We start from the raw sequence: 26,354 nt of genomic DNA on the forward strand, positions 1-26,354 counted from the left end.
TGGAGCCCTCAGGAATGGGATTAGTGCCCTTAGAAGAGAGACCCGAGAGAGTTCCTCTGCCCCTTACACCCTCTGAGGATGCAGTGAGGGGATGGTCCCTCATGAATCACCATAGGGGCTTTCACCAGATCTCAAATCTGCCCAGTACTCTGCTCTTAGACTTTCAGCCTCCAGAGCCATGAGAAATAAATTTCTATTGTGTATAAGTCACTCAGCCTATGGTATTTTTGTTACAGTAGCTCAAAGACACGTGTCAATGAAAAATTCAAGAGCAAAAAACCAGGTTTCATGGCCCTCTTCGCTTTCATGGTGACCGCTCAACTAATTCTTTAAGAAAATGTGGCTTTAAAAACTTCCTTATGTTCAGAGCACTTTATCTGCTCAAACTCCCCACTGCAAGGCAGAAGGTATAAAGGTAATTGAAAGGCCAGCTTTTGCCGGAATAGTAACGAAGGCCAGAAGGGGCCAGGTGCCTGGCTGCTCACAATGGGAGCCGTGAGAAAAGGAAGGCACTTCAAGAGACCCTTGAACATGTGCAGCACAAATCAAAAGCTGTAGAAGAGATATTGTCTGTGCTGACTGTCATGAATAATGCTTTTTGCAAGCTGTTTCTTTGGTGAAGCAACTAATGATAAATTCACCTCTCTCACACGGTTCTGCCTTCTTTTTCCATGGCCGGAAGGCAAGGCAAAGAGGCACAAAGCAAAGAGACCCTCCCCACTATGGGTCAGGCCTTGGAGATTGGTCAGAAGCCATGAATCACTCACTTACATGTTCAGGGAAAGAAAGTTGCCCTGTCACCTGAATTTCCTGCCCACCCAGCCACCCACCCACCTTCTGGCTAGAACTCATTTTACAATAATTAGTCATCACACCTCCCCCTTTTATACTCAGAGTCTTAAATGATGTCACTTCTCATCCCATCACTAAAAACCACAAATACCTCTCTTAGAAGTCCCTGACCGTCGTAGGAATCAACAAGTAACACAAAACAAGGCTCTCAGGCTGTATCTCTGCAGCACGGCCAGGTAGTACCTCTGCCCTTCTTACCTGGCTTCTAGAAGTGTCAAAGTACTGCCTGGTGAATGCCAGGATATCTTCCATCTCATTCTGTGAAAGGAAATCGGAGTCTTCATCCTGCCTGAGGCTGAGGAGGCTGTGTAGGTAAAATTTATACTCTTTATTACTCATGTTGAGTTTGGAAGAGCAGATCTCTTCCTGATGAATAATGTAATAGAGGAGAAGAACAGAAGCTCTCTGGACCACTTCCTCTCTCAGCTGATCCTCAACGTCTCCTCCAGCTATTAGCAACAGGGCATCTGGTTCAAAGCACTGTTCCGAAAACAAACAAAAATAAATAAAGAAAACAAAAGGAGAAACAAAGTTTAGCGAAGAGTCCTAGAACGCTAATGACCACTGGATCTCCAGTGCTTATTAGTTTATGAAAAAGAGGGGAACATAGTAGGTCTAACATCCAGCTTCAAATAAGACAGTCATGGCTGGACTTCTATACACCGATGCTGCCCTTCCAGGGAGCCCTTATTCCCTGAGAAGAGTCTCTCTATCTCTAGGTGTCCATCTGCTGCCTTGAGTAAAACCAGTTGGCTCTTTGGCTTTTAAAGTAATGACCCCACTGCATTTAGAATGAACTTCCAGCTCCATACAATTTTCTCTTTAGTCTGGCCCTTGCCTGCCTACCTCCCTTGTCTTGCCTTAGTCTCTTTCCACGTCCCTCACTACCCTTCTGCCCCTGTGATTGTCCATCAGTTCCACCACGCTCTTCCTACCATCTTTCAGGTCTCCCTCCCCCTCATTCCTCAGATCTCAGCTTAAAGAGATACCCCCTTGGGGACCCACACTCTATCCAAAGTAGAAAGCCCCAACCTCTGTCCCAAGTTCTCCAGCAGAGCACTGTCCGACAGAAACATAACCCCAGCCACAGAGGTGAGTCACACATCACTTTAAATTTTCAAGTAGCCACACTTTAAAAAATGAAATTAATTTTAATAATGTATTTAATAATGTGTCTTTATATATATTTTAATGTTGTCTTTATTTCTGAGACAGAGAGAGACAGCATGAGCAGGGGAGGGCCAGAGAGAGAGGGAGACACAGAATCAGAAGCAGGCTCCAGGCTCTGAGCTAGCTGACAGCACAAAGCCCAACCCGGGATTCAAACCCACTAACCATCAGATCATGACCTGGGCCGAAGTTGGAGGCTTAACCAACTGAGCCATCCACCCAGGCGTCCCTTAATAATGTGTCTAATTGAAACCTAAATATGTCAGATATGATCACTTCAATGGGTTATCAAAATTTTTAAAAATTACGTATGAGCCATTTGACATTTTGTCATGCTACGTCTTCAAAATCTAGTGTGTACTTTACACTTACCAGCACATCTCGATTCAGACGAGCCATGTATCAAGTGCCCAACAGTCACACATGGCTAGTAGCAGCATACACCATGTTTATTTTCTCTGTAGCACTAGTGTTCTAAAATTACTTTCTCTCCATGTTTATTTTCTCTCTTCCTTCGAGAACAAGTAAGTGATCCATGAAGGCCAGGTTTTGTCTGTGTGCGGTTCTATCCTCAGCGTCTAGCACAACGCCTGGCACTTACGAGGCATGAAATGGAATGAACGAACGCCATCTGCTTCACCTTTATCCTACCTAAGAGAACTACTAAAAAATACTTCCACGATGCTTTATTTGTTTCACACCCACAGCAGGACGCCTGGTACATCTAATCTGGGAAGTCTACATGGCAGAAGGTGTTTTGGGTAATGGGATGGGACAATGAGAAAAAGATACACACAGGGTTGTGGAAGGGAAGCTCTCCCCAAAGACAGGAGCTGCCTTACTTCAAAGATCGTGGGGAGCTCCCAGGATTCTCCTAGGATCCCAGAGGCAGCCTGCCACACAGCTCAGCCACAGAATGAAAGCATGGAGGGATGCCTGTCCTGAGCCCCAGAAGGACTTTTCCCAATGTGGGACAATTTACTACAGTATCTTTTAATCTATTCTCTGAGGTGGAAGTTTGAGGTGTCCTAATTCCATGTATGTGTTGTCCCACTGGATAACACATGGGACATACCATCTGAGTTAGGAAGAAACACGTCATCTGTCTCCAAAGCAAAGCATTAATCATGTTCTTCACAAGTCATACAGATTCCGTTCTCTCCCCAACTCAACTGCAATGGGATAAGAGCTCAGCAAACAGAGGGACACTGGCTTCCCACCAAGTCACTCAGTGTGACTACTAAGCTCCACCACGGAAACCACCCCTGCACTTTCCTGTTTCCTGACTGGCAGACAAGAAAAGTCCATGGGTTGGTGGCTATTGGCAGGGCTGACACCAAAACTCAAGGAAGAGGATCAATTGAAACAAAACTGTAATCAAGCCTTTCTTTGTAACCTACAACCTCCTAAAACCAAACTATTGGTAATATTAGCTCCCCTTTACTGGAGGCCATGTGCCCAGGATAGTGCTATGCACCTTATCTAATTGGGCATTCCTCAGCATATAAACCTGATCAGTTCTGGGGGGGAAAATGTCAGATAATGAGTTTTTTGAAACTAAGAACATTATTCCAGTATTTTAAATGGAAAAACATGGCCCCAGCCTATCTGATAACCCACCAACTATTTCTGCAATAAAGCAAAGCATTTAGAATACCAATTACTCAATTATTTGATGCCTAGTGAATTAAATAATGGGTATACCTGTGTGTACAGAATCCAGCATGGGGTATGTTCTCCTTCTATAAGGAAGGAATACCTATAGCATATGTGAAAACCAAGTCTGAGGAAGGGTAAGTAATGTCCCCAAAGTCACAAAGCTAATAGGGTTGTCCAATCTTAATTCCTACTCTGTCAATGATTTGCTTTATTTGCTCATCCCTTTGTTTTGTGCCATGAAGGATGTAAGCTGTAGACCCACCTATGTACTTAATGTGCAACCCCTCTGACCAGTAATTTTCTCTCCCTCCTCTTTGATGGAAAAAGAGGTCAATCAGGAGGCCAAGTCATTGGTAAGACTCTGATATAAACCAAAGAGAGAATATAGTACAACTTAAAGACTGAATGAGTTTCTATTGAGAGATTTTCAGATGCTTTTTAGGCTATTTGATGAGGTTGAGTAAGTAGGAAAAAAATATCAGTAACACGAGAAATGAGGCCACCAGAGGAGACACATGTGGCCAGGGCTTAGTTGATAACAAACAACAGAGTATATGGCTACACCTCATCCCATATGATGTGCCCAAGACCCTGTCCATTTGTGGTTCCTCCTCAATGTACCTTTCTAGGACTGGAGTAGGAGGGATGTGGCCTGGGGCAGCAGGTAATAGGGTAAGATCTGTAATCATACCAATGTTCACTCCAGAAGTGGTTTATAAAAAGCATACAACATGGAAGGTAAATTGATTTCTGGCTGATAATTTTTAAATAGCTGTAAAGCATCTCATTTTCTCGGACTAGAGATTTCAGTCATCTTGAGTGAACAGAAGTTGCCTAAGCCTTGCTTTAATTTTTTGAGGCCTGCTGGAATAAAACTCAGTTGTGAATCAAATGACCATGGGCTGAAAACTTCCTGCCCCTTTACAATATTTTATTCTTTTTTTTTACATTTGCTTATTTTTGAGAAAGTGCAAGTGGGGGAGGAGCAGAGAAGGGGGGGTAGAGGATCTGAAGCCAGCTCTGCACTGACAGCAGCAAGCCTGATATAGGGCTTGAACTCACAAACTAAGAAATCATGACTTGAGCCAAAGTTGGATCCTCAACTGACTGAGCCACTCAGGTGCCCCCAAGGTATTTGATTCTTAAAGAAGTTACGGAAGACAGTGGCTTGAGGAAAGAATACTGTAGAGAACACCAGAAAATCTAACAGACACTGACATGGCAAAAAGCACTGTAGGGGTTGATGGCAGACTGGACTTTCTAGTTCATCATCACTAGATTTCTTTCCGTTGTTAGAGCTTTTAGCAGTGGCTAGGTTGTGTTTGCGGGAGGGCGTGTAGTCAAATTTTGCAAATACTTCCACCTCATAGGCATCAAGATCCATCCAAAGCGTGGACCCTGGTGAAGTGATTCTTTGTTAAAGAAGAATGGACTCATTCAGGAATAATCCATCGATTTTCCTTGTAATCTTGTCATGTGGGGGCCCAAGTTTTCGGGGGGAAAACGCACGGACACTGGATTCCTAGAGCCAAATCAGATCGCCTCCCCCAGCTGCTGCATTCAGCTTTGTTCATAGCTTAGGCCAGGAGAGCATCTCAGTGATAAAAAGCAACAGGAAATCTTTCTTCTACGTTAATAGGAGTTGTTGGACTTGATCAACTTTAAAGTTTTTAGATCCAAAGATGCTTCAAGTTGATTTGGGGTTATGGATAAGTCCACTGGCCTTTTTCAAGTTCTTAGACTTTTATAAGGTCTTCTGGGGGAGGGAGATGTCTTAGGATTGACTATAAAAGGGAAATTATCTTTCTTCCTTTTCCCGGCAAACAGAGTTGGAGGGATGTTGGCTGACACAAAAAGGCACTGGCTTTTTGTGGACCCATAACCAGACTTTGTGGCGTTTCTGACTGACAAAGATGTGCGGCTTACTGAGAAGAGTTAAGAAAACCTTGTCAGAGCAACAACAAGCTAAGATAAAGCCCAATGCGGTCCACTCTTTATGCCATGGCAGATGAGACAAATGGAGGAAGGAGGCTGAATTAAGTGCAGGACCTTAAAGCAGTGGTTCTCTACCTTGAATGTGTCTGAGTGTCTCCTGAAGATCGTGAATAAAAACCCTAAGGCCCTGGGACAGTTGGTGGGGGGTGGGGTCTGGGGAGGCGGCAGGAGTATCTTATTTCTCTGAAGCACTGAGTTGGATGTGTCCATAACATACAGGAAATGTGAGGGCACAGAGAGAGCTTGCGCTTTCCTGCCCCAGCCTGTTCATACATGGCCTGTGGTCATCACAGAGAGCTCTGAGGACAGGACCAGCACTTTGGTCTTACAGATGAGGACGCTGAGGTTCAGCATGTCCTAACAGCTGGAAAGTGCCAGAACAAGGATTTGGGCCCAGGGCGGGCCGACTCTTGTCCCTTCACCACTTCCGGAACCCATGTAGGGTCATGGTTCTCCTCATTACTGAAGTGGAATTCATTCTCTGAAAGTTACTTAATCCCTCATTAAAGTCATTAAAACTCCATTCTAACCCTTCTCATTGAAAAAAAGAAAAAAGGCCACAATCAGGCAAGACTGTCCATTTTCAAAGGCTGAAGCTTGAAAGGATTTACTTTTAAGTGCTCTGTGCAGATACTTCAGATTGACCTAAACACACACACACACACACACACACACACACACAAACCAATCAGTTTTTACCTAACATACAATCAGAAACTTTTTATCTCCCCCCAAATTTAAGCCACTCACTTCTCTCTTTTTTTTTCAGACATTTGGGGATGTGAATTCATCCCCTTGCTGTCTTTTTACCACAGAATTTCTAATCTACACCTTGCCTCTAACTGGACAAAGTCCCTAAAAAGACATGAAAGATTCAACAAGAAGCTGAAGCCTGTTCTTTGTACAGATGCTTGTGAAATCACCAGGTACTGTTTCTCCCTGCTTTTTATGAATGACGTGGAGAGATTTCATGCGATCCCTGCTTGTGGGTGATTCAGGTGAATTATAGCCCTCTGAGCAGGGAAAGCTGAAATTTGCCTTTATTTTTTAAAATTGATTATTTATTTTGAAAGGGGGGCGGACAGAGAGGAGAGAGAGAGTATCCCAAGCAGGCTCAGCACTGCCAGCACAGAGCCCAACACGGGGCTCAAACTCATGAACGGTGAGATCATGACCTGAACTGAAGTCAAGAGACACAAGGAACTGACTGCGCCACCCAGGCCCCGTAACTTTTTTTTTTTTTTTTTTTAACCTCAGTCTTTTACACAAGGAACTAGCTGCAGCAAGAGGGCGAAGCTATTGGAGACTGTGTTCCACTTCATAGGGATAGAAATAGCTCAAACGGAAGCTAAACTGGCCAAACTCTCGATAATGTCACAGAAAACAGAAAGTGCAAAACAACGACTCCCTCTGAAAACAAAACAAAACGAAACACAGAACAATTTTGCATGTTTACATTCCCCCTAGCTAGACTAATATTCTACCAGCCTTAATAAGGCACTTTATGTCATCAGAGGAGAACATTTCCCCGCAGCAAATTCTCAGAGGACATTAATAAGACATGACTCCTACTTATTTCCATGGGGAAGACTTATGTTGCTATATATATAAATTAATGTCATCACAGATGAGTTGCCTATTATAACACATGTTTTCTCTGGGAACCCTTGGGAATTTCACTTATTATTGAATTATTTACTGTTTGCACAGAGCAGAGACAAATTCTATTAGCAAGACCCTTCTGTCATGAAAAAAACAAAAAAAAAAAAACAGAAAAAACAAAAACACTTGGCCAGGAAATGTTTTCCCTAGAACTGAGCGTGACTGAGAAAGTCTGTCAAACTTTTTTTTCCTGGACGCAGTTATTAGATTTATGTATTTATTTATTTATTTATGCATGTCTTCATTTATTTATTTGTAGGTTCATTCTGGAAAAAAACATCACATCAGTCAGGAAAGGGATGGTGAAGCGTGTTTTTGTCTATACTTGTGTGTAATCGTTTTAAGACATGGGCTCCTACCTCTGGTGCTGCTCCTGTCTCCCCCCACCCCCCACCAGAGACATTCCGATTCTACATTCAATGTTGAATTTACATTAATGTGGATTTTACATTCACATGACCTGCAGATATATTTTTTTTTAATTCCATCCCACGCAAGTTAATTCAGTCTCATCTATGGAGGAAGGGGACCTGACGTACTATTTGGTGAAAATAGCCCAGGCAATGCTGAGGTATAGCCAGGGTGTGAGGGTCACCTGGCAAAACAGGGGAAGGCTGGGAATGGGGTCCCAGGACCATAGACCTCCTTTTAGCTCAGATACCTCATTTTTAAGAGGATAATTCTCTAATTCATTAACTGCCCACCGTGCAAAGTACTAGAAAACACCAATCAGCAATCAAGCTAGAGTACTTAAAAATTTGACACTAGGTGTGCTTGGGTGGCACCGTCAGTTGAGCATGTGAGTCTTAATTATGGCTCAGGTCATAATCTCACAGCGGTGGGATCAAGTCCCAAGTTGGACTCAGCATGGAGCGTAGAGCATGCCTGGGATTCTCCCTCTCTCCCTGCTCTCCTGCTGCCCCCCCCCCCCGCTCATGCACATGACGCTCTCTCTCTCAAAATAAATAAATAAACTTAAAAAATTCAACATTAGACAAATATCACATCACTATCATTATACCTTCAAAAACAAATAGCATCTAACCAGTGAATCAGAAAGAAGAGAGAACTGAAAGTTCACACCTGTGGGGCACCTGGGTGACTCTGTTGATCAAGTGTCCAACTCTTGATTTTGGCTCAGGTCATGATCCCAGGGTTGTGGGATCAAGCCCCGCATCAGACTCTGCTCTGAGCATGGAGCCTGCTTATGATTCTCCCCCTCTCTTGCTCTCTTTCCCTCTCTCTCTCTCTCTCTGTCTCCTCCCCTTGGGCACCCCCACCCCGAGTTTGTGCGTGCATGCTCTTTCTCTCTCTCTCTCTTAAAAAGTTCACACTTATAACTAAATACCTCTAAACATGCAGAAGGGTCGTAGAAAGGCTTCCATAAACATTACCATTTTAATAAAACAAGATCCTCCCTGTTTTCAAATACCATTTGTAGAATGCTGAATGACTTGTTGTATCCTAAATACGGGACACAGGATACCACAAGGCACTGCCCACTTGGGCACCGCATTTGACTCTGCCTCACTGAAGTAAATGGCTGGAGAAGCCATTGCTCCTTTTCGAACATGCCCCGGTACCTAATCCCATGCTGTTGCACTGACCAGATTGCAGTCTCCTTGCGTTCCGTGTGACCTCCGCGGGCAGCCAGCTTTCTCCAACAACGTTTTCAAGAGGCTTCCAGAATGGTTCCGGGGTGGGGGGGGGCCAGCAGAGAGAGCTCGGAGTACTGCCGTCAGGTGGCCTGAATTCCAGGTGCTGCTGCTGCTCTCCTGGGTCGAGTGTCTTTCTGTCTCAGTAGAGGGAACAAGGCTGAGTAGAAGGAAAAACGGCCCCCCACACCCCGGAAGCTTTGTCCAGAAGCGCATTTCCACTCTTCCTTTACCTCGAGTCAACGGCTGATGGAGTGGGGCAGCTTGCTGTTCACCGTGTAAAACTTGTAAGGGGAGGAATTTCTGTGGTAAAGGGGAAAATTAAAGGCTTTAATGACTGGGCCTGCAACATGTTTGAAAGGATTCATTAATTGGGTGGCTAAGCTGATTTGCAACAGCAAGCTGTTTCTGAACAGTAGGGGGTCTGTGGGTCAGTTATGACCCTGAAGAGCAGGAAACTATCATGGCTGTAGACTTTCGATCTGTAGACCAGCCCAGAAGTCTGTCACACTGCCTCTCTCTAAAATAAAAAGAGTAAAAAAGTTAGGAAGGGTAAGTTTCTCTGTTCATCTTGCAGGAAGTACAAGTCACAGGACCCACATAGGAAGTACCCTCATTTTATCCCATCCTAACATAGAACGCTGTGAAATAAGGTCCTTATCACTTGAGTAAGTAAATAAAAATAAAGAGAAAATAAATTTTTTTTATTTTTAAAATTTTTTAAATGTTTATTTCTGAGAGAGAGAGAGTATGAACGAGGAAGGTGCAAGAGAGAGAGGGAGACACAGAATCTGAAGCAGGCTCCAGCTCAGAGCCCGACAAGGGGCTCGAACTCACGAACCGTGACCTGAGCCAAAGTCGATTGCTTAGCCAACTGAGCCACCCAGATGCCCCCGAGAAAAAAAATTCCTCAAATTGCCCATATTATGTTGGATGAGAAGATTTTAGATAAGGAAGGGTACTACAGAAGAAAACAGTCACGCCCAGAAAACACTGGTCAGTTTTCAGTTTTTAGTTTATTAAAAGTACAAACTAACAGAAAAACAAGAGCGTTTCTAGACTGCAAGAGCCACAATAAATCCACACTCAGTGGTCACTAAAAGCATAGGGGACAATGTTAGAGCCAATCAGCCTTCTTAAAAAAAAAAAAATTAATCTCTTCAATCTGCTGGTTAAAGAATGCAAAGTGTTAACGGCATCTCATGACAGATCTCGGCCCAGAGATGAGCTAATAATGACTGTGGGGTAGTAACAAAGACACTGGGATTTCTTTTATGATTTAAAAAAGAGAGAGAGAAAGAGAGAGGTTAAGATTCCTATGTTAGCATTAAAAAATGACAGAGGATGATACAAACATTTCTAAACGCAGTGCTTACCGTTAGGAAGAAAGATAAATGATTATTTATCCGGAGCTCTGTGGCCTTTTAAATCTTGGAGACTGTTTTGTGATTACAAAGTCCTCTGTTTTTAAAATTCCTTGACTGTGCACTAGAAGCTGGAGAGGATTATTTCAACCCAGAGAAGTTTTTGGTTGCTGTGGAGAAAACTGCTCTGGAGATACCAATGAAGGCGGATAAAAGTGAGAACTTTCTGTCTGGCAGACTTTCAGGAAAAATCAAATAAAAGTGGCTAATGAACCTAACATTTTAGATCGGTATTAACCACTTCTCTCAGAAGTCTAAGAAGATCCTAGAATTTCTTACCAGTCACTTGTCTGTTAAGGGACAGATCTAGGTCAAAGGATTCCACCTTGCGGAACGGAAAGGCTTTAGTGTTAGAAAGAGATATTTTTTTCCTTCCCAGTGGATTCTCTAACTTTTATCGACCCTCAGACCAAAGATTTATTGGAAAAGTAAGCTCCTTAAAATCTTAATTTTATAAGGTGCAGAGGCTTAAAAGATTTAAGGCATTCGAAAATCTGTATTAAAAAAAAAAAGATGTCTTCAAACAAGAGGAAAAGTATTTGTTGGAAGCATAAAGTTCTTACCTGGGAAGTAAGTGGATGGGGGCGGGGGGGGGGGGCTTTAATTAGCATGTATATTCTGATCCCAGAGTCTGTAGTAGAAGCTCCCTGAGAAACAAGCTCTCGGCAAATTCTTAATGAAGGACGGACTGAAAGAACAAAGTGGTAAATTGTACAGGAGGTAAGAAGTTAAAATCCACGATTTCAAAATGCACAGAGTGAATGTATTTGGCACATGGTCCATGGAAAACAAAGAGAAGCTGAAGAATGAAGGGAAGGAACGGAGTTCGGAGTTCAGGTCCGGGGATGGGCGTGGGTGGGGGAGGGGGCTTCTGGAAGGAGGCGCGGGAAATGAAAAGGGAAAGAAATGGGGTGGATTAGCTCCTCCGTCACTAATTGGATATGAAAACTGGCGGCGGCAGCGTGACATAATCCTAAGAGAACGCTGGTAATACTCACAGAAACGTGGAAGGCAAATGCTCCCAGAAAAGCCCAGCTTCTCTTTAATTGCATATCACGGAGCCCTTGGATTTGCCTCAACTGTCAAGGGCAGAGACTTGGCCTGTTTCTCCTGAGCTCTCTGGTGACGTGAGCTGCAGTCAGGGTCCAGAACCGTCCGTCCAGCAGAGGAGCGAGGGGCTGGTCAGGACCCCCCAGCTGTGACCCGAGTCGGGGCAGGGAAGGGAGTGGGCGCAGGACGGAGGCACATGGACAACGCCGCCTCCATCCCCGCGCGGGAGACCGTCTCAGCCCCATCGGTCTCGGGGACTGGCTGAGACGTGACTAAAGCAAAGTCGTCCCAAACCTGCTGAGCACACGATCACGTCCCAGCGTGCGTGCTACCTTTCCGTGCCTCGGCTGGACCGTGTTTCTGGAACTGAGCCCTGGCTTCCCGCCCCGCCCCAAACGAGCAGGTGCTGAATCTGCCTTCCCTGCCCGGGTCTCATTGCATAGCCTGCCCAGTTGCCGCGGACCCGGATCTTGATTTGCTCTAACCGGTGGTGCAGGACAGCGCCCCATTCGAGACTTTTGGAAACTTTTTCCCGATTCCCCTATGCCGATGTCCACCCCGGAAGTCCTAGTTCCTAGCCTCACGCGTGGCCCTGCACGTGACTTCCTGCAGGACTTCTCAGCGGCTCCCACCACCTCCAGCCAGCCTACCCACAGGCGCGCCACCCCGCACTCGGTGAACCGCCCCCCGCCTGCTCTGTTGGCCCCTGGGGCTGGCCGCACTCCCACAGTCAGCCACCCACCACGTCCCCGTCCCTGTCCCTGTTGAGACGACGTTAACGCGGGGCAGGGAGAAGCCCTGCATGTGGCCTGCAAGTCCAGCCACGGCGCGGGGGACAGGCAGGCAGCTCGCGAGACAGTAGGAGTAATAAAGGGTGACAAGACACTTAGCGGAACATGGCGGTGTCACCTCCTCCTGACGCTGGGTTGTAGCCGTCTGCTTCCCCCGCAAGCTTGAAACCAACCCTTCTCAAACATGCTTGTATCTGCAATCCGAGCCAACCTCTAGGGGTAATGGGTTTCAGATGTTAGCTGGGCAAATGCATAAAGAAGGCGCTAATTAACTCCTGATTGATAGTTACAAGGCATTTAGCCCCCTTGGGACCGCTCTCATCTGATGCAGTATTTCTTGATACAGATAATTTGTGTCATCACAGGACGATGTAGTGGAGGAAGTGGGAGGGCAGGTGGGGACTGACCAGTCCTTCCTTCAGTGTGGATTCTGCGTCTTTTGGTATATCCTGCGTTTCAACTTGTTCTTCAAGTCTTATAAAGTATTGCCATGTATACCCTGGCTTGGTGTAGAAAGAGTTTAAAGGGGCCCCCCGGGGAAATGTAAAATACGGGAGGGCAGCAATTTAAGACGCTGAAACCAGGAGAAAGCCACCTTACGGGTATAGTTTTGAACTGCCCAGTACAGTTTTGCAGGTTGTGCGTAGAACAACTTTAGGGATCACCATTCACTTCCGTAGTCATCACAGATTTTATAGATCTATTTCAATGATTTCCCAGCAAATTTCCTCAGGAAAGGAGGCTTGGAGCTGGTGACAGAGTTGTGTGAGTGCCTCTTTGGCATTCAGCCTCGTGGGGCCATCTCTGGCAGTAATAGGAACTCTAAGCTACCTCTGGGCCCAGTTTCTCCCCATGTGCTCCTTTACATGGTCTTCTTCCCTCTTTTTCCTAGACACTAAACTCTCTAAATAATACTTTATTATTATTATTAATATTAAAAAATAATAATGTTTATTAACATTTTTTTGAGTGTCTTTTATGCCTAGGCACTGTGCTAAGCAACTTCACATATATTTTCCTCACATTATATCAATGGAAACTACTGAATTCACTGGACATCTCAGAAATACTCAGTGTCACACAGATCGTAGGTGCCACCAGAAATCCAGCCCCGTCCACACTGAAACTGGTATTTACACCACCGAGCAGCCTTCGGTTGGGATGAGATCCCTTGCTTCTATTAGTAGGTGCAAGCTTCTCTTACAGCACAGCAAGGGGAAACACACCAAGGACTCCGATGAGAGCCCATCATTAAGGAAATAATCGGCTACATTCTGATTTTTCAATTCTTCCCCAGACCTTTCAGCCCAAAAATTCCCAGAGGAAAAAAAATTTAAGCAAATATAGAACTTTAAAACCAACAGAATCTCAGGCTCTACTTTTCAGGAATACCTAATGGGGCAACCTACCAGCATGTGAGATAAATGCAACTTGTTCACCAAACGATTTCTCAGAGGAAAAGCAGAATATTCCACCGAGAAGACAGCCCCTCCAGGGTAAGGACTACCTTACAACACTTCTGATTCTGTGACACGGCCAGCATCACTGTAGTAACATTAGAAAATGTCAATTGTCTTGAATTCAGACCCTGTGGCCATCTTTGATTTGGAAGAGGATAGTAAACGTGATTCTTAGAGGAAACATAAATTTCATGTGCAGCTTTCAAACAACATTTTTCTTCTCCTTAGGAAAGAAAGCCATATATGATCACTAATTTAAAAATTAGAGGGTTGCCTGGGGGGGCTCAGTCAGTTAAATGTCTGACTTTGGCTCAGGTCATGATCTCATGGTTGGTGGGTTCGAGTCCTGTATCAGGCTCTGTGCAGACAGCTCAGAGCCTGGAGCTTGTTTCATATTGTGTCTCCCTCTCTCTCTGCCCCTCCCCCACTCATGCTCTGTCTCTAGCTCTCAAAAAATGAATAGACGTTAAAAAATTTTTTTAATTAAAAAATAAAAAATAAACTACAGAAAACACCTAAGAGTATAAAAAAAAAGTGCTCCATGTATAATAAGTTACCTTTTAGTTTACCTCTTTTTATTATTTTAATATAATTTGGGTTATATTATATACATGATTTTGAAGCTCATCGTTTTTTACTCCTATTAGCCTTGCTGGGATGGATCTAGTTTATTAGTCATTTCAAAACTTTACCTTCTCATTTGGCTTTGATGAATCCTCATGTATAACTTGCTTTCCAGGTCATTGATTCCTGTCTTTTTACTTCCTCCCTTCATTTTTTCTTGTCTTTCCATGGTTCTTTCTGTGGGAACAGAACTTTGAGGGGCAGACTTTGCTAGGCTCCCACCCCATATCCATCCGCCACCCGTTTCCAGGCTCCTTGCAAGTGAGGCACGTGACACGGCCATGAGGTGGTGAGGTGGGAGTGAGTGGACTTCTGCTGGAGACATCAAACGGAGCATCTGGGAGGCAGCATTGACATTGCCTGTGGCCCCAGTGACCTAAGGAGCAGGAGGCCAAGGGCTTCCCCACTCAAGTTGGAGGAGCACGAAGACAGAAGAAGGAGCCTCAACAGGAAAGTTATCACCCAAGTCACCGCTGGGCCCCTGGCACCCTGTCCCTGTAGTTTTGATGGAGTGAAACCGATAAGCCCCTACACTGGGGACTCCTCGAGGTCCATTTTGCCAAGTCTTCTGTTCATTTGTGCCAAGTGCAAACAATGGCGCCCCCGTGAGACAACAATGAGGTGTCTTGTCATCTTTTTCTGTTTCTTGAAGCGACTTTTTCAGACATGGAAAAAGGGAATAGAAATGGAGAGTGGGTTTGAAGAGGCCCGGTGACCACTTAATTTCCCAACTACTTTCTGACTCACTCTGGATGAATCACTGTGTAAATAGGTGGATTAGTCATCTCCTTCTGCATAACAGATTAACACAGATTTAGACTATCAACAGGACACGTTTGTTATCTCACCATTTCTGTGGGGCAGGAGTCGCGACTTGGCTGATGTGGGTTCTCTGTTTTAGAGCTTCATCAGGCTGCAACCCAGGCACCCCGCAGGGCTAGGGTTTCTCTTGAAGACTTGCCCATGGAAGGACAGACTTGCAAACTCATGGGACTGTGGGCAATTTTAGGAATTCTAATCCCAGAGGGTCATTTCCTATTTCACTGGTCAGAAGGGAATCACATACCTCACCCACACTGGGGCAGGGCAGGGGGTATCATAAGGAGGTGGATACTAGGAGGTAGGGGTCACTGGGGAGCATAAGTTGTCAAAGGGAGAAACACAGGAAATTACAGAGGTAATTATGGCCATTGAACATTCCAAAAGGCTGTATTTTTCATCCATGCTCTTTGTTGGGGAAATGGACACAATGGAAGTTCTTACAACATCTTTCTTGATCTAGCCACACCCCAACTTCACTTGTTTCCAAGCCCTCCTGGGGTTTACCACAAATATTACAAAGGATATATTCAACATTTAATATTTATTCAGAATCTTGAGTGCCCGTCTAAAACAAGAATTTTTTCCTTTTTAATTTCTTATTTGCTTGTTGCTAAAATTAAACTCTAATCCTTTGTAATGTGAGGTGAAAGGATATTAAGGTACATAACTGGCAAATACATTTTTTACTCCACAAACCCAACCCACGAGGTTTCTAGAATATTTTTAGAAAAATAGCAGAACTCTTATTTCACACTGTATCCTGCTTTTTTTAAAAAAGTATTTTTTTAAAGTTTATTTACTTGAGGGAAAGCGTGAGAGAGAGCAGGGGAGGGTCAGAGAGAGAATCCCCAGCACAGAGCCAGACATGGGGCTCAGTCTCACAAACTGTGAGATCATGACCTGAGCGGACGTCAAGGGTCATCTGACTGAGTCCCCCAGGGGACCCCTTATCCTGCTTTTAAGATTAAGATGCTGGTGTCAACTGATGGATATATCAGAATTATGTGATGTGCTGAGATTTCTGTCTGTTGAATATCCATTAAGTTAATGACAGTTTTAAAAAGGTTTGAACTCAAATATTGCCAGAAAGAATGGTTCAACCTTTATATTAACTAAAGGGAGTCACAAGAATTCTACAAAATAGATTGTTCAGTGCTTATTATTTGGGTGTATTTTCTTGTCTGTATTTCCAATATTTATCTCATTACCAGGTACATGGTATAACAAGAAAAGTTATTTTGAAACATTTGTGCATAATGTTATGTAGGTCATAACTATGTCATACATTTATGGTAAGAATATTAGTATAAATTATTAATAGTTCCCCACTGATGGTAGGAATATACAGGTGATTTTTCCTTCTTTCTAGATTTTCCACATTTTTATAGTAAATATGTATAATTTTGCACAAGAGGGAAAATATAATCATTTTTAAAAGAGGATTAGAGGGGTACCTGGGTGGCTCAGTCGTTTAAGCATCCGACTTCGGCTCAGGTCCTGATCTCACAGCTCGTGGGTTCAAGCCCCAGGTCGGGCTCTGTGCTGACATTTGCTCAGAGCCTGGAGCCTATTTCAGATTCTGTATCTCCCTATCTCTCTGACTTCCCCTGCTCACACTGTCTCTCTCTCTCTCTCTCTCAGAAATAAATTAAAAAAATAAATAAATAAAAGAGGATTGGATTAAATCCATAATTTTCCTTTTTTAAAATCATGTATTTGTTTCAGCATCAAAACTCTCTTTTAGAAATTTATGGGAGGGGGCTCCTGGGTGGCTAAGTCAGATGAATGTCTGACTCTTGATTTCAACTCAGGTTATGATCTCACATTCGTGAGATCAATCCCCACATCAGGCTCTGCACTGACCGCACAAAGCCTGCTTGGGATTCTCTCCTTCCCTCCCTCTCTCTCTCTCTCTCTCTGCTACCCATCCCTGTCAAAATAAATAAATAAACTTTAAAACCTTTTCATTTAAAGGAGGGAATCCTAATATATAAATGTGAGAAGAGTGATGATTGTGTTTTGGTAGTATAGTCTTTTATTATTATTATTCAGTAAAACTCTACTTACTCCTAACATGGGACTTGAACTCACAACCCCAAGATCAAGAGTCTCATGCTCCACCGACTGAGCCAGCCAGGCATCCCTTGTTTTGGAAAGTACTTCTTATTGTTTGTGAAATTCCACCATAGCTGAGGGCTCTTTGCAATACTTATTAAAACTGCCAGGGCACCTGGGCCGCTCAGTCGGTTAAGCGTCCAACTTCGGTTCAGGTCATGATCTCGCGGTTCATGGGTTTGAGCCCGCATTGGGCTCTGTACTGACAGCTAGCTCAGAGCTTGGAGCCTGCTTCAGATTCTGTGTCTCCCTCTCTCTCTGACCCTCCCCTGCTTGTGCTCTGTCTCTCTCTGTCTCAAAATTAAACTATTCAAAAAATTAAATAATAAATAAACAAAAACTGCCAGCGAGCATGGTTTCTAGAGTTAAAGCAGGCTGTGATGATAATAAGAATTGGAGAATGCTGTCCCCAGGCAGGATATTTTATGGGCCCTTTGAGCTTCTCCTATTTTTAAAGATGAGGATATTACCTGCCTTCATGGCATGTTGGTACCTGGCACAGCTATGAGCTCAATAAAATGGACTGTCATCACTCTGCAAGTATTGTGCAAGCCCTCCAGCACAATTCCATGAGAAGTTGCTCTCGGGTCCCTCTGTATCCAGCTCCTTCTCCAGGCCACTGCCCTCAGCTTCTCTACGTTCTAGTATTCATGCTATTTTTTCAGGCTGTAAGGGCCCTGTCTCCCCTCTGCTGCCAAGTCTACAGTTTGTTTGGTTTGGTTTTCCCTGGACCTGGCTCAAATAACAGTTTCTTTTAAAGGAAGGCTCCATGATTCCCATGTGGTAGTAGAATCCACATCATCTTTGCCTTGTGATACTTTGTTTTTATCCAGCTCGTCCCAGGATATGGTGATATATGTGTTTACTTCATCTCACCCATTACTGGGCATGGGTCTGAATCATTTTTGTAGCCACAGCATCAAGAACTGCATACAGTATGTAGTAAGCACCCATGAATGGAAAATGGCCACCATCAGTGAACTATCACACAGTCACTGAACTGTGTTAGTTAGACATAAGACTACTACCATTTGAAAATGAAGAAAGGGGGAGTCACCATTTTGGGAATCTGTTGCTAAATGTAGAATCGTAGGGTGGTGATGCATGAACCGAATTCCTATGTGAGAGAGACAGCAGGCTCTGGGAATGGAGGATGCCAATATTGGGAAGATACCAACTTGAAAAAAATTTCTTTAACGTTTATTTATTTTTTGAGAGACAGAGAGAGACAAAGCACAAGCTGGGGAGGGGCAGAGAGAGGGAGACACAGAATCTGAAACCAACTTTTATGTCATGAGTTCTGACAATGGGCACAAACAGTGCACTTGAAGGCAATCCAGAAAATTTTCCCACAGGATGTTAAAATGTAAACCACTGAGGAAAGAGAACTTACTTTCCAGTAAATTTGTTAAACCTATGTATCCAATATTGAGGAAACCCATTACTTTTTCAAATGGTTTAAACCCATCAGTCAACAATTACCCACAAAGCTGTTGACAGAGAGAGTTGCCAACGTGTGTGTGAGACATATGGCTTTTCTTTATTTTCCCATGTCAACTTCAGTCTGACTCTGAGCCTCCATGCATGCTGGCTGGAGGGAATTCCATTCTCAGGTGGTGGAAAGGTCCCAGGTCAAACACTAGCAAAACCTTCCAATCAGAGGGGTACTCTGGTCATTCATTGCTAAGAATCTTCTTATCCCTACTCCTGTGGTCTGCTTTTCTTTACTGCCTCTGCTGTTTCCACTCTGCACGTGGGGCTCAGCGTCTTTGCAGAGAATGGAAACCCCTTTGTCACTTCTAGGTGCTCCTCTGAAGTCTGGCCACCGCAAGCACCACATCAGTGCGGTGAGTCAGCCTCTGGTCCTCAGTGGACCCATTGCACGTGCGGGCGACATTTCCCTTCTTTCTCCCCCTTCTCTCAAAAACGCTTCCTTCTCTCTCCTCATCCTCAGGGAGCCCTGGCATACTCTTTTTGATGAAAGCTGGCTCTTAGGAAAGATAGGAAGACCCTTTGATATCAAACACGTCTGTCTTCTCTGTGCAAAACCCCTGAGGCAAAGAAGCACTAAAATTCCAACTTCTGGTTCAGAATAGGGTAGGAAACATAGAGGGTTGATAGGGGAAATAATCCCAGAACAGTTAATGTTAGAAAGCAGAAGTTGTCATTACCATTTACTAAAAGAAAGATTCCCTTAAGAGTAAATTTTCCACAAATAATTTCCAGAAAACCTTTAAATCAACCCATAATATTCAGTTCAGCAAGCCCCTGTTTAGAACCTGCTATGTGCGAGTTACTGTTACAGCTCATGTAAGATATGAAGACCTATACTCTCAGATCTTTCAGGCATTAGTTCCGGTGGGAGACCGCAGCCCATTCCCAAACAACAATAATACAAAGTGGTTCTGGACATGTCCTGTATTCTGTGTATGGGTAGAGGAAATACTCAGCTCTGATTAAGAGAGGGTAGTACTCCATTTTTAATGGACCACGTCCAGTGAGAAAAATCACTCCATCCAGGAATTCCCTTTTTTTTAAAGTTAATTAATTAATTAATTTAGAGAGAGAGAGAGAGTGCATGCATGAGTGGGAAGGGGCAGAGAGAGGGAAACAATCCCAAGCAGGCTCTGAGCCATCAGTACAGAGCCCAATGCAGGACTCAAATCCGGAAACCATAAGATCATGACCTGAGCCAAAATCAAGAGTCAGATGCTTGACTGACTGAACCACTGAGGTGCCCCTAGGGAATTCCTTTTTAATTAAGCTTTGGAGAATTGAAAGGAAAATAAAAAGATCATCTCAATTAGGGGTTTGTAAACACTGGAAGCTAAGAAATGGTGCCACCTAACCCTAAGCAGTGGGCTTCTACCTTGCTCAGTCTATACTTTTTCTGCCTTCGTATCTTCTCCCCACACACTCTTCCCTGACCACCCAACCCTCTGATTATCAATTTCTCTGAGCTTTGACTCATTCCATTCTTCTCAACTTTCTCAAGTCTTCTCTGACCCCAATAGTACCTTCATGTGTTCCTGTAAGTTTCCTCCATTGTGCTTCCTGAAATAACAATGAAAAGATTGGTATGAAATCGTTTGCTTAATGATTTCTTTCCTGGGGCACCTAGGTGGCTCAGTCAGTTAGTCTCGACTTAGGCTCAGGTCCTGATCACTTGGTTGGTGTGATCGAGCCTGGCACTGGGCTTTGTGCTGCCAGTAGGCAGCCTGCTTAGAATTCTCCTTCTCTCTCTGCCCCTCCCCCAGCTGGCACTTGGGTGCGCACACACCTTCTCTCTCTTAAAATAAAGAAAGAAAAGAAAAAATTCTGTCTTTCCTCCCGGCCTCCAAGGTCCACAGGAGGAAGGACTGTGTCTTCTTGTCACTTCTGTATCCCTGTTTTCGCACGGTGTCTTGCATATAGTGGATCCTAAATGCTGATGAATGAATAAATGAATAATTGAATGAACGGGCCAGAGGAGGAGAGGTTGATTAGAACTGTGTGATCTCTGTCTGAATAAAAGAGAATGGGTGTGATCGGGAGACTTGCTGGGGAAAGAAAGGACCAGCTTAAAACAAAGTGGTTCAACCACTGAACAAGAAATAGTCACCGTCAAGATGATAAGGTGCTAAATGGAGAAAATGATATCATGTGGAGCCATGCTCTGATCTCTTGTTCTACTTCCCATCCTCCTCCTCTAAAGATGAAATGAAGATGTAAAAAAAGAACAAAAAACAAACAAAAAACTTCCAGCTAACGTATGGGCGTCACTTGCCCAACTGAGCACCTCTGTTCAAATAATTGCTACGTTCCAGGATTCCTACTGTGAAAGGTACATCGCAAACACCTAGATCAGACCTTCCTTGAACTGGAGGGCATTCCTATTCTATAAGGAGAACTCTTGTCCCCTTATACTGATAAGGGTCCCATAATTGCTGATAAAGAGCCATGTATTCAGGAAAGTTGAAGTCTCAGCGTTACCTGGTATTATTCACACAATCCTTGATGTAAATGGTATTCCCTGGAAATGCACAGTGTAGTGGTCCTATTCACTATATTTTGGTGTGGAACTGCCACTTTAATTATTTTCCCAGAAAAATAGTACCAATAGGAAATATTTAGATAAAGTTCAGATGGATAGATGATAGATAGATAGATGATTGATAGATAGATAGATAGATAGATAGATAGATAGATAGATAATAGAAAGCTAGATAGGCAGACATTGACTGATTGATTCACTGATTATAAGAACTTGGGTCATGTGATTATGGAAGCTGAGAAGTTGCAAGATATCTAATCCAAAGACCTTAGAACCAGGAGAGCTGGTGGTATAAGTTCCAGTCCAAGTCCAAAGGCAGGAGAAGACTGGTGTCCCAGCTGAGTGATTCTCAAGTTGAGAGAGTGAATTCCTCCTTCCCCTTTTTCTATTCAGACCCTCAGCTGACTAGAGGAGGCCAACCCACATTTAGAAGGGCCATCTGCTTTACTCTGCTTACTGATTCAAATGAGAAACACCCTCACAGACACTTCCAGAAATAATGTGTAACCAATTATCTGGGCAACCCTTGGCCCTGTCAAATTGATGCATAATATGAACTATCCCATCAATATAATATTATTGAAACCCAATTTCCTGTTAAAGTAGAACTTCCGGAAACTCAGCTTCTCTCTGAAACTATATAACATGTCCTATTTGAATTTCTTTAGATTTTAGAGCTTAAGAGAGTGGGAAAAGATTAAGGCGAAGCCAGGGGAATAGTGGAGGTGTGGGGTGCTTTGGGATGGCATCAGAAATCATAGATGGGATGTCTTCAGGTAGACTAAAAGTGGTTCTCATCACCCAGTTCCTAAGATAATACTGTTCTTATTTTTCAAATGTCATTTGAAAAGAACAGACCCTGGAAAACTTCACTGAGAATAGCCTGTCCTCACTGACATACATTCATTCCCCAAAGTGAAGTTTGATCCAATCTACTCATGAGCAGCCCCAGGAGTTAAGAAAAATGTTTCAGGCAGATGTAAATTTAAATCCCAAGCTCCATCATTCCTAAGATTTGTGAGCTTGGTCCGTTTACTGGATGCTTGTAAACTCCAGTGTCCTAATCTCTGAAATGCAGATGATGATATGTACCTAATTTATGTGAGGATTAAATGAGAGAGACCGTGTAAAGCACAGCACCTGGCACTGAAAATGTCAAGTGAATATTACTGTTATTATTACAAAAGCCTGGATTTTGTTAGATTCCTTTCTTCTTTGAGTTGACTCAACTTCCCGTAGATTGTCTGCGACTGCCCGGTCCTGTACTCACGTCCAGCTTTGTTCCATCACTACCTTTGGTCAGGCTGTCAATATATAACAAGACTTCCGGTTAAACATAGTGTGTGTTCATCTCTGAGCTCTCCCTCAAATCCCAATGTAATGACAAGAGAGGATTTTTTAAATAAAAGAAGCACAACCCATCAAATAAAGTGAACAGAGAAGGGATGACAGTGTAAAAAAAAAAAAAAGCAAAAAAACCTTGGAAAGATAAAAATGGATGAGTGAGTGGATATTCATGTGTGTGTGTGTGTGTGTGTGTGTACTACTGTTAAAAGTTTCTTGTATATTCTTCCAGAGAAATGCTGTGCATATATGTGTGTGTATGCGTATATATATATACATTTGTGTGTGTGTGTATACACACATATATAGCTTATCTCTAGAAAAATATACAAGCAACCTCCAATGGTAGTTGCTAGTGGCTGAGGGATGGCAGTTGCAGCCATGTGGGTGTGGGGGTTCACCATCCTTTTAAATCTTTTAATTTGTGTACCCTATATATGCATTATCGATTCGTTCATGATGGTGATGATACATGTAACAACTACAGTGAAATACCTCGTTTGTTGTTCTCAGTGCTGACATTGGCAATGCACTTTGAAATCCTTAACGTCACAGCCCACCCTGATGCCCTGGGGAATAGTCATCCTGGAGAGGGGGGAGCGGTGGTGCTGGGAACCTCGCTGTTCTTGCGCCCCCAGCACTGGGACCCCCTGCTCAGGGTTGCTGTCTCTGAAAATACCTACCGCTTTGCTCCTGACACCATGGAGTTGTACTGACGTTACCTTTGGTTTTAACCAGAGCGCTACCTCATGGCCATTTCCATTCCGCCCTGATCTAGTCCACTTTGGGTGACCTCTGTTCCCTCTTGTCCAGGGAGGGAGTTCAGACAGATAAAAGCCCTTGTCCCTACTTCCTTTCCTTTTCTATTTCTTTCAAAGTCAGCTCACAGACTCAAGAGCCAGAGTGCTCAGCCTCCATTTTTGCCTCAGCCACTTGCTAGCTGTGTGAACTTGGATGACTTTCCTGAACTTTCTTTCTTTTTTTTAAAATATAATTTATTGTCAAATTGGCTAACATACAGTGTCTGCAGTGTGCTCTTGGTTTCTGGGGTAGATCCCTGTGATTCACGACTTACATACAACACCCGGTGCTCATTCCAACAAGTGCCCTCCTCAGGGCCCAATCACCCATTTCCCCTGCCCCCGCCCCCCCATCAACCCTCAGTTTGTTCTCTGTATTTAAGAATCTCTTATGGTTTGCCTCCCTCCCTCTCTCTTTGTAACTAGTTTTTCCCCTTCCCTTCCCCCGTGGTCTTCTGTTAAGTTTCCCTCAAGTTTTACATACGAGGGAAAACATATGATATCTTTTTCCTAAACTTTCTATCAGTTTTCTATGATGAGAGGATAAGAATAGAAAACTTGCCTTCATAGAGCTGTTGGGAGGATTTACTCAAATCAAATTAAATAACAATACAATCAATGACTCGGCCGTGGCATATCGGAAGTCTCAGTGAGTGTTGGGCATTATTTGTATACTTATATAATATCATCCTCAGATATTTATTGAGTATGCCTACGTCACAATATGCTGCTTATACAGCGACAAACGGAGCATGATCACTACCCACGGTCACAGTTTGTCAGAGAAAAGCCTGGCAAGCAGTTAAGAGAATGCAGCAGGACACGACTATGATAAGGGTAGGCACAGTGCATTCTATGGGAATCCCTTACCCCATGTTGGCACCATGGTGGGCAAAGCAAGGCAAGTTGACTTGAGCACTGTAGTAAAACAGAGAGGTCTGTGTGAAATCAAGTGAAGCAGGGAGGTTGGGAATATCTTTGAAGAAAATGATTAGCACAGAGCACAAATTGCCTTCGAGCTTCAGCTCTCAAGGATTCCTCTGGGGACATAAAAGTAAGACCTTTAAAGGGATGCCATGAGGAATCACAGCTTCATCTGGCTCATTAGCAGCAGACGAAAGCCTTTGAGCACTTCCTTGGTCTGAGGGCTTCGTGTGCGCAGGCTTCTCTGAGAGGAGAGTAAGGAAGTGTTGAGAAACATAAGGACAACTCTGCCTCTTGCAACACAAGTTAGATCCTGAATGGCACCGGGGTTCAGATTTCTGTAATCTAAGCAGAAATCTGGGATAAGCAGGTGGCACACTCTCAACTCTCTCCCTCTCTCTCTCTTTCTCTCTCTCTGTGTCTCTAACACAACTTTATATGTTCTTTCCATTTGTTTTTCACCCTCTGTGCCCCGCTTGGTGAAGTTCTAACTCAGAAAGACTTTCCCCCTGTGGGCTCCTTTAATTCCAAGCTTGTTCCCAAATATAGGTAACAGCAAAAAGTGTAGTATTTTACAAGAATGTGCATTCCACACTTAATTTTTAAAATTGCTTTTTAGATACCAAGGGACTAAAGGGTAGGCATCCTACTGAAAATATCAGGTCTAGATGCAGGGAAGGGCATGTTTTTTAAGGTATCAGAGGGTCACTAAAAGATCTTCAAAGAGACTTAAAAGCTTGGAATTTAATAAAACGTTTCTGCTTAGAGCACACATCTGGACCTGGGACTATCTAGACCAGTCACTGTATCTACTCTTGCGCCCAGTCAAGGGGCATTTGGATGCTAGTGTCCAACATCCATTTAAAGTAAATAAAGCCAAAGAATGAAGGATATATTTTTTAAAGGCTAGGATCCAGCATTATCTCATGGAAATCAAAGGAATTATTGAACACCCACATCTGAGAAAGAGGGAATGAAAGCCCAATCGGGATTTTCCTGCACAGGACCCACTGATGACCAATTCAGGGATGCACTATTTTTTTTTTTTTTAAGTTTATTTATGTATTTTGAGAGAGAGAGAGCAGGGAAGGGGCAGAGAAAGAGGGAGAGAGAGAATCCCAAGCAGGTTCTGCATTGTCAGCACTGAGCCCAATGCAGGGCTCAATCCCAATGAACAAAGAGATCACAGCCTGAGCTTAAATCAAGAGTCAGACACTTAATCGACTGAGCCACCTAGGCGCTCCTCAGTGATGCACTATTAATGTGACTTACCTCCATTTCCTGCTTGTTTACTTCAAATTACAAAAGCGATGCTGAGACCTAACAGGCCAGTCAACAGGGGCATAATAGAGTAATAGTTAGGTCCATAGATTCTGGACATACATGTGGATTAATAGCTGAGTTCTATATACCAGCCACCTAAACTTGGATGAAATATAGAGTTCTGGCTTATCACCTATAAAACAGTATCTGTCTCATGAGTTATTATAAAAATTAAATGAGATAAACCATGTATAGTGTTTAGCATAGATTTTTTTCACATATCATTTAACGTATATTTAAATATACAGATATTTAGAGGCTCCTGGGTGGCTCAGTGGGTGAAGCGTCTGACTTTGGCTCAAGTCACAATCTCACAGTTCGTGAGTTCAAGCCCTGCGTCATGCTCTGTGCTGACAGCTCAGAGCCTGGAGCTTCCTTTGGATTCTGTGTCTCCCTCTCTCTGCCCCTCTTCTGCTCACACTCTGTCTCTTTCTCTCTCAAAAATAAACAAACATTAAAAAAATAAATATATATTTAGACATATAGGTATATATAGATATATATAGTAATACTTATATATTTATATATATAAATATATAAAAATACATATGGATGTATAAATACATATATATGTGTGTATATATGTATTTATATTTATATTTAAGCCTCTATCCGTGAACTCAGCAGATATCATGGTTTTCTCTCCCAGCC

General features: G+C 43.4%; 1 protein-coding gene across 1 annotated transcript in view; it reads right to left on the reverse strand.

Annotated features, from left to right (window-relative positions):
- The window catches only part of SLC39A12 (solute carrier family 39 member 12), a 78,064-nt gene extending 68,763 nt beyond the window's left edge, over positions 1 to 9,301 (reverse strand). The window contains exons 1-3 of the mRNA XM_039245888.1: positions 9,227 to 9,301; positions 8,946 to 9,130; positions 1,051 to 1,332 (exon numbers count right to left, since the gene is read on the reverse strand). Coding sequence (XP_039101819.1) covers positions 1,051 to 1,191 — 141 coding nt within the window. The 5' untranslated portion in view covers positions 1,192 to 1,332; positions 8,946 to 9,130; positions 9,227 to 9,301. The remainder of the gene's footprint in view (positions 1 to 1,050; positions 1,333 to 8,945; positions 9,131 to 9,226) is intronic.
- Positions 9,302 to 26,354: the final 17,053 nt, after the last annotated feature.

The sequence above is a fragment of the Hyaena hyaena genome, unplaced genomic scaffold (genome assembly GCF_003009895.1).
Source record: "Hyaena hyaena isolate Hyena2069 unplaced genomic scaffold, ASM300989v1 scaffold_277, whole genome shotgun sequence".
In the NCBI taxonomy this organism is placed as follows: Eukaryota; Metazoa; Chordata; class Mammalia; order Carnivora; family Hyaenidae; genus Hyaena; species Hyaena hyaena.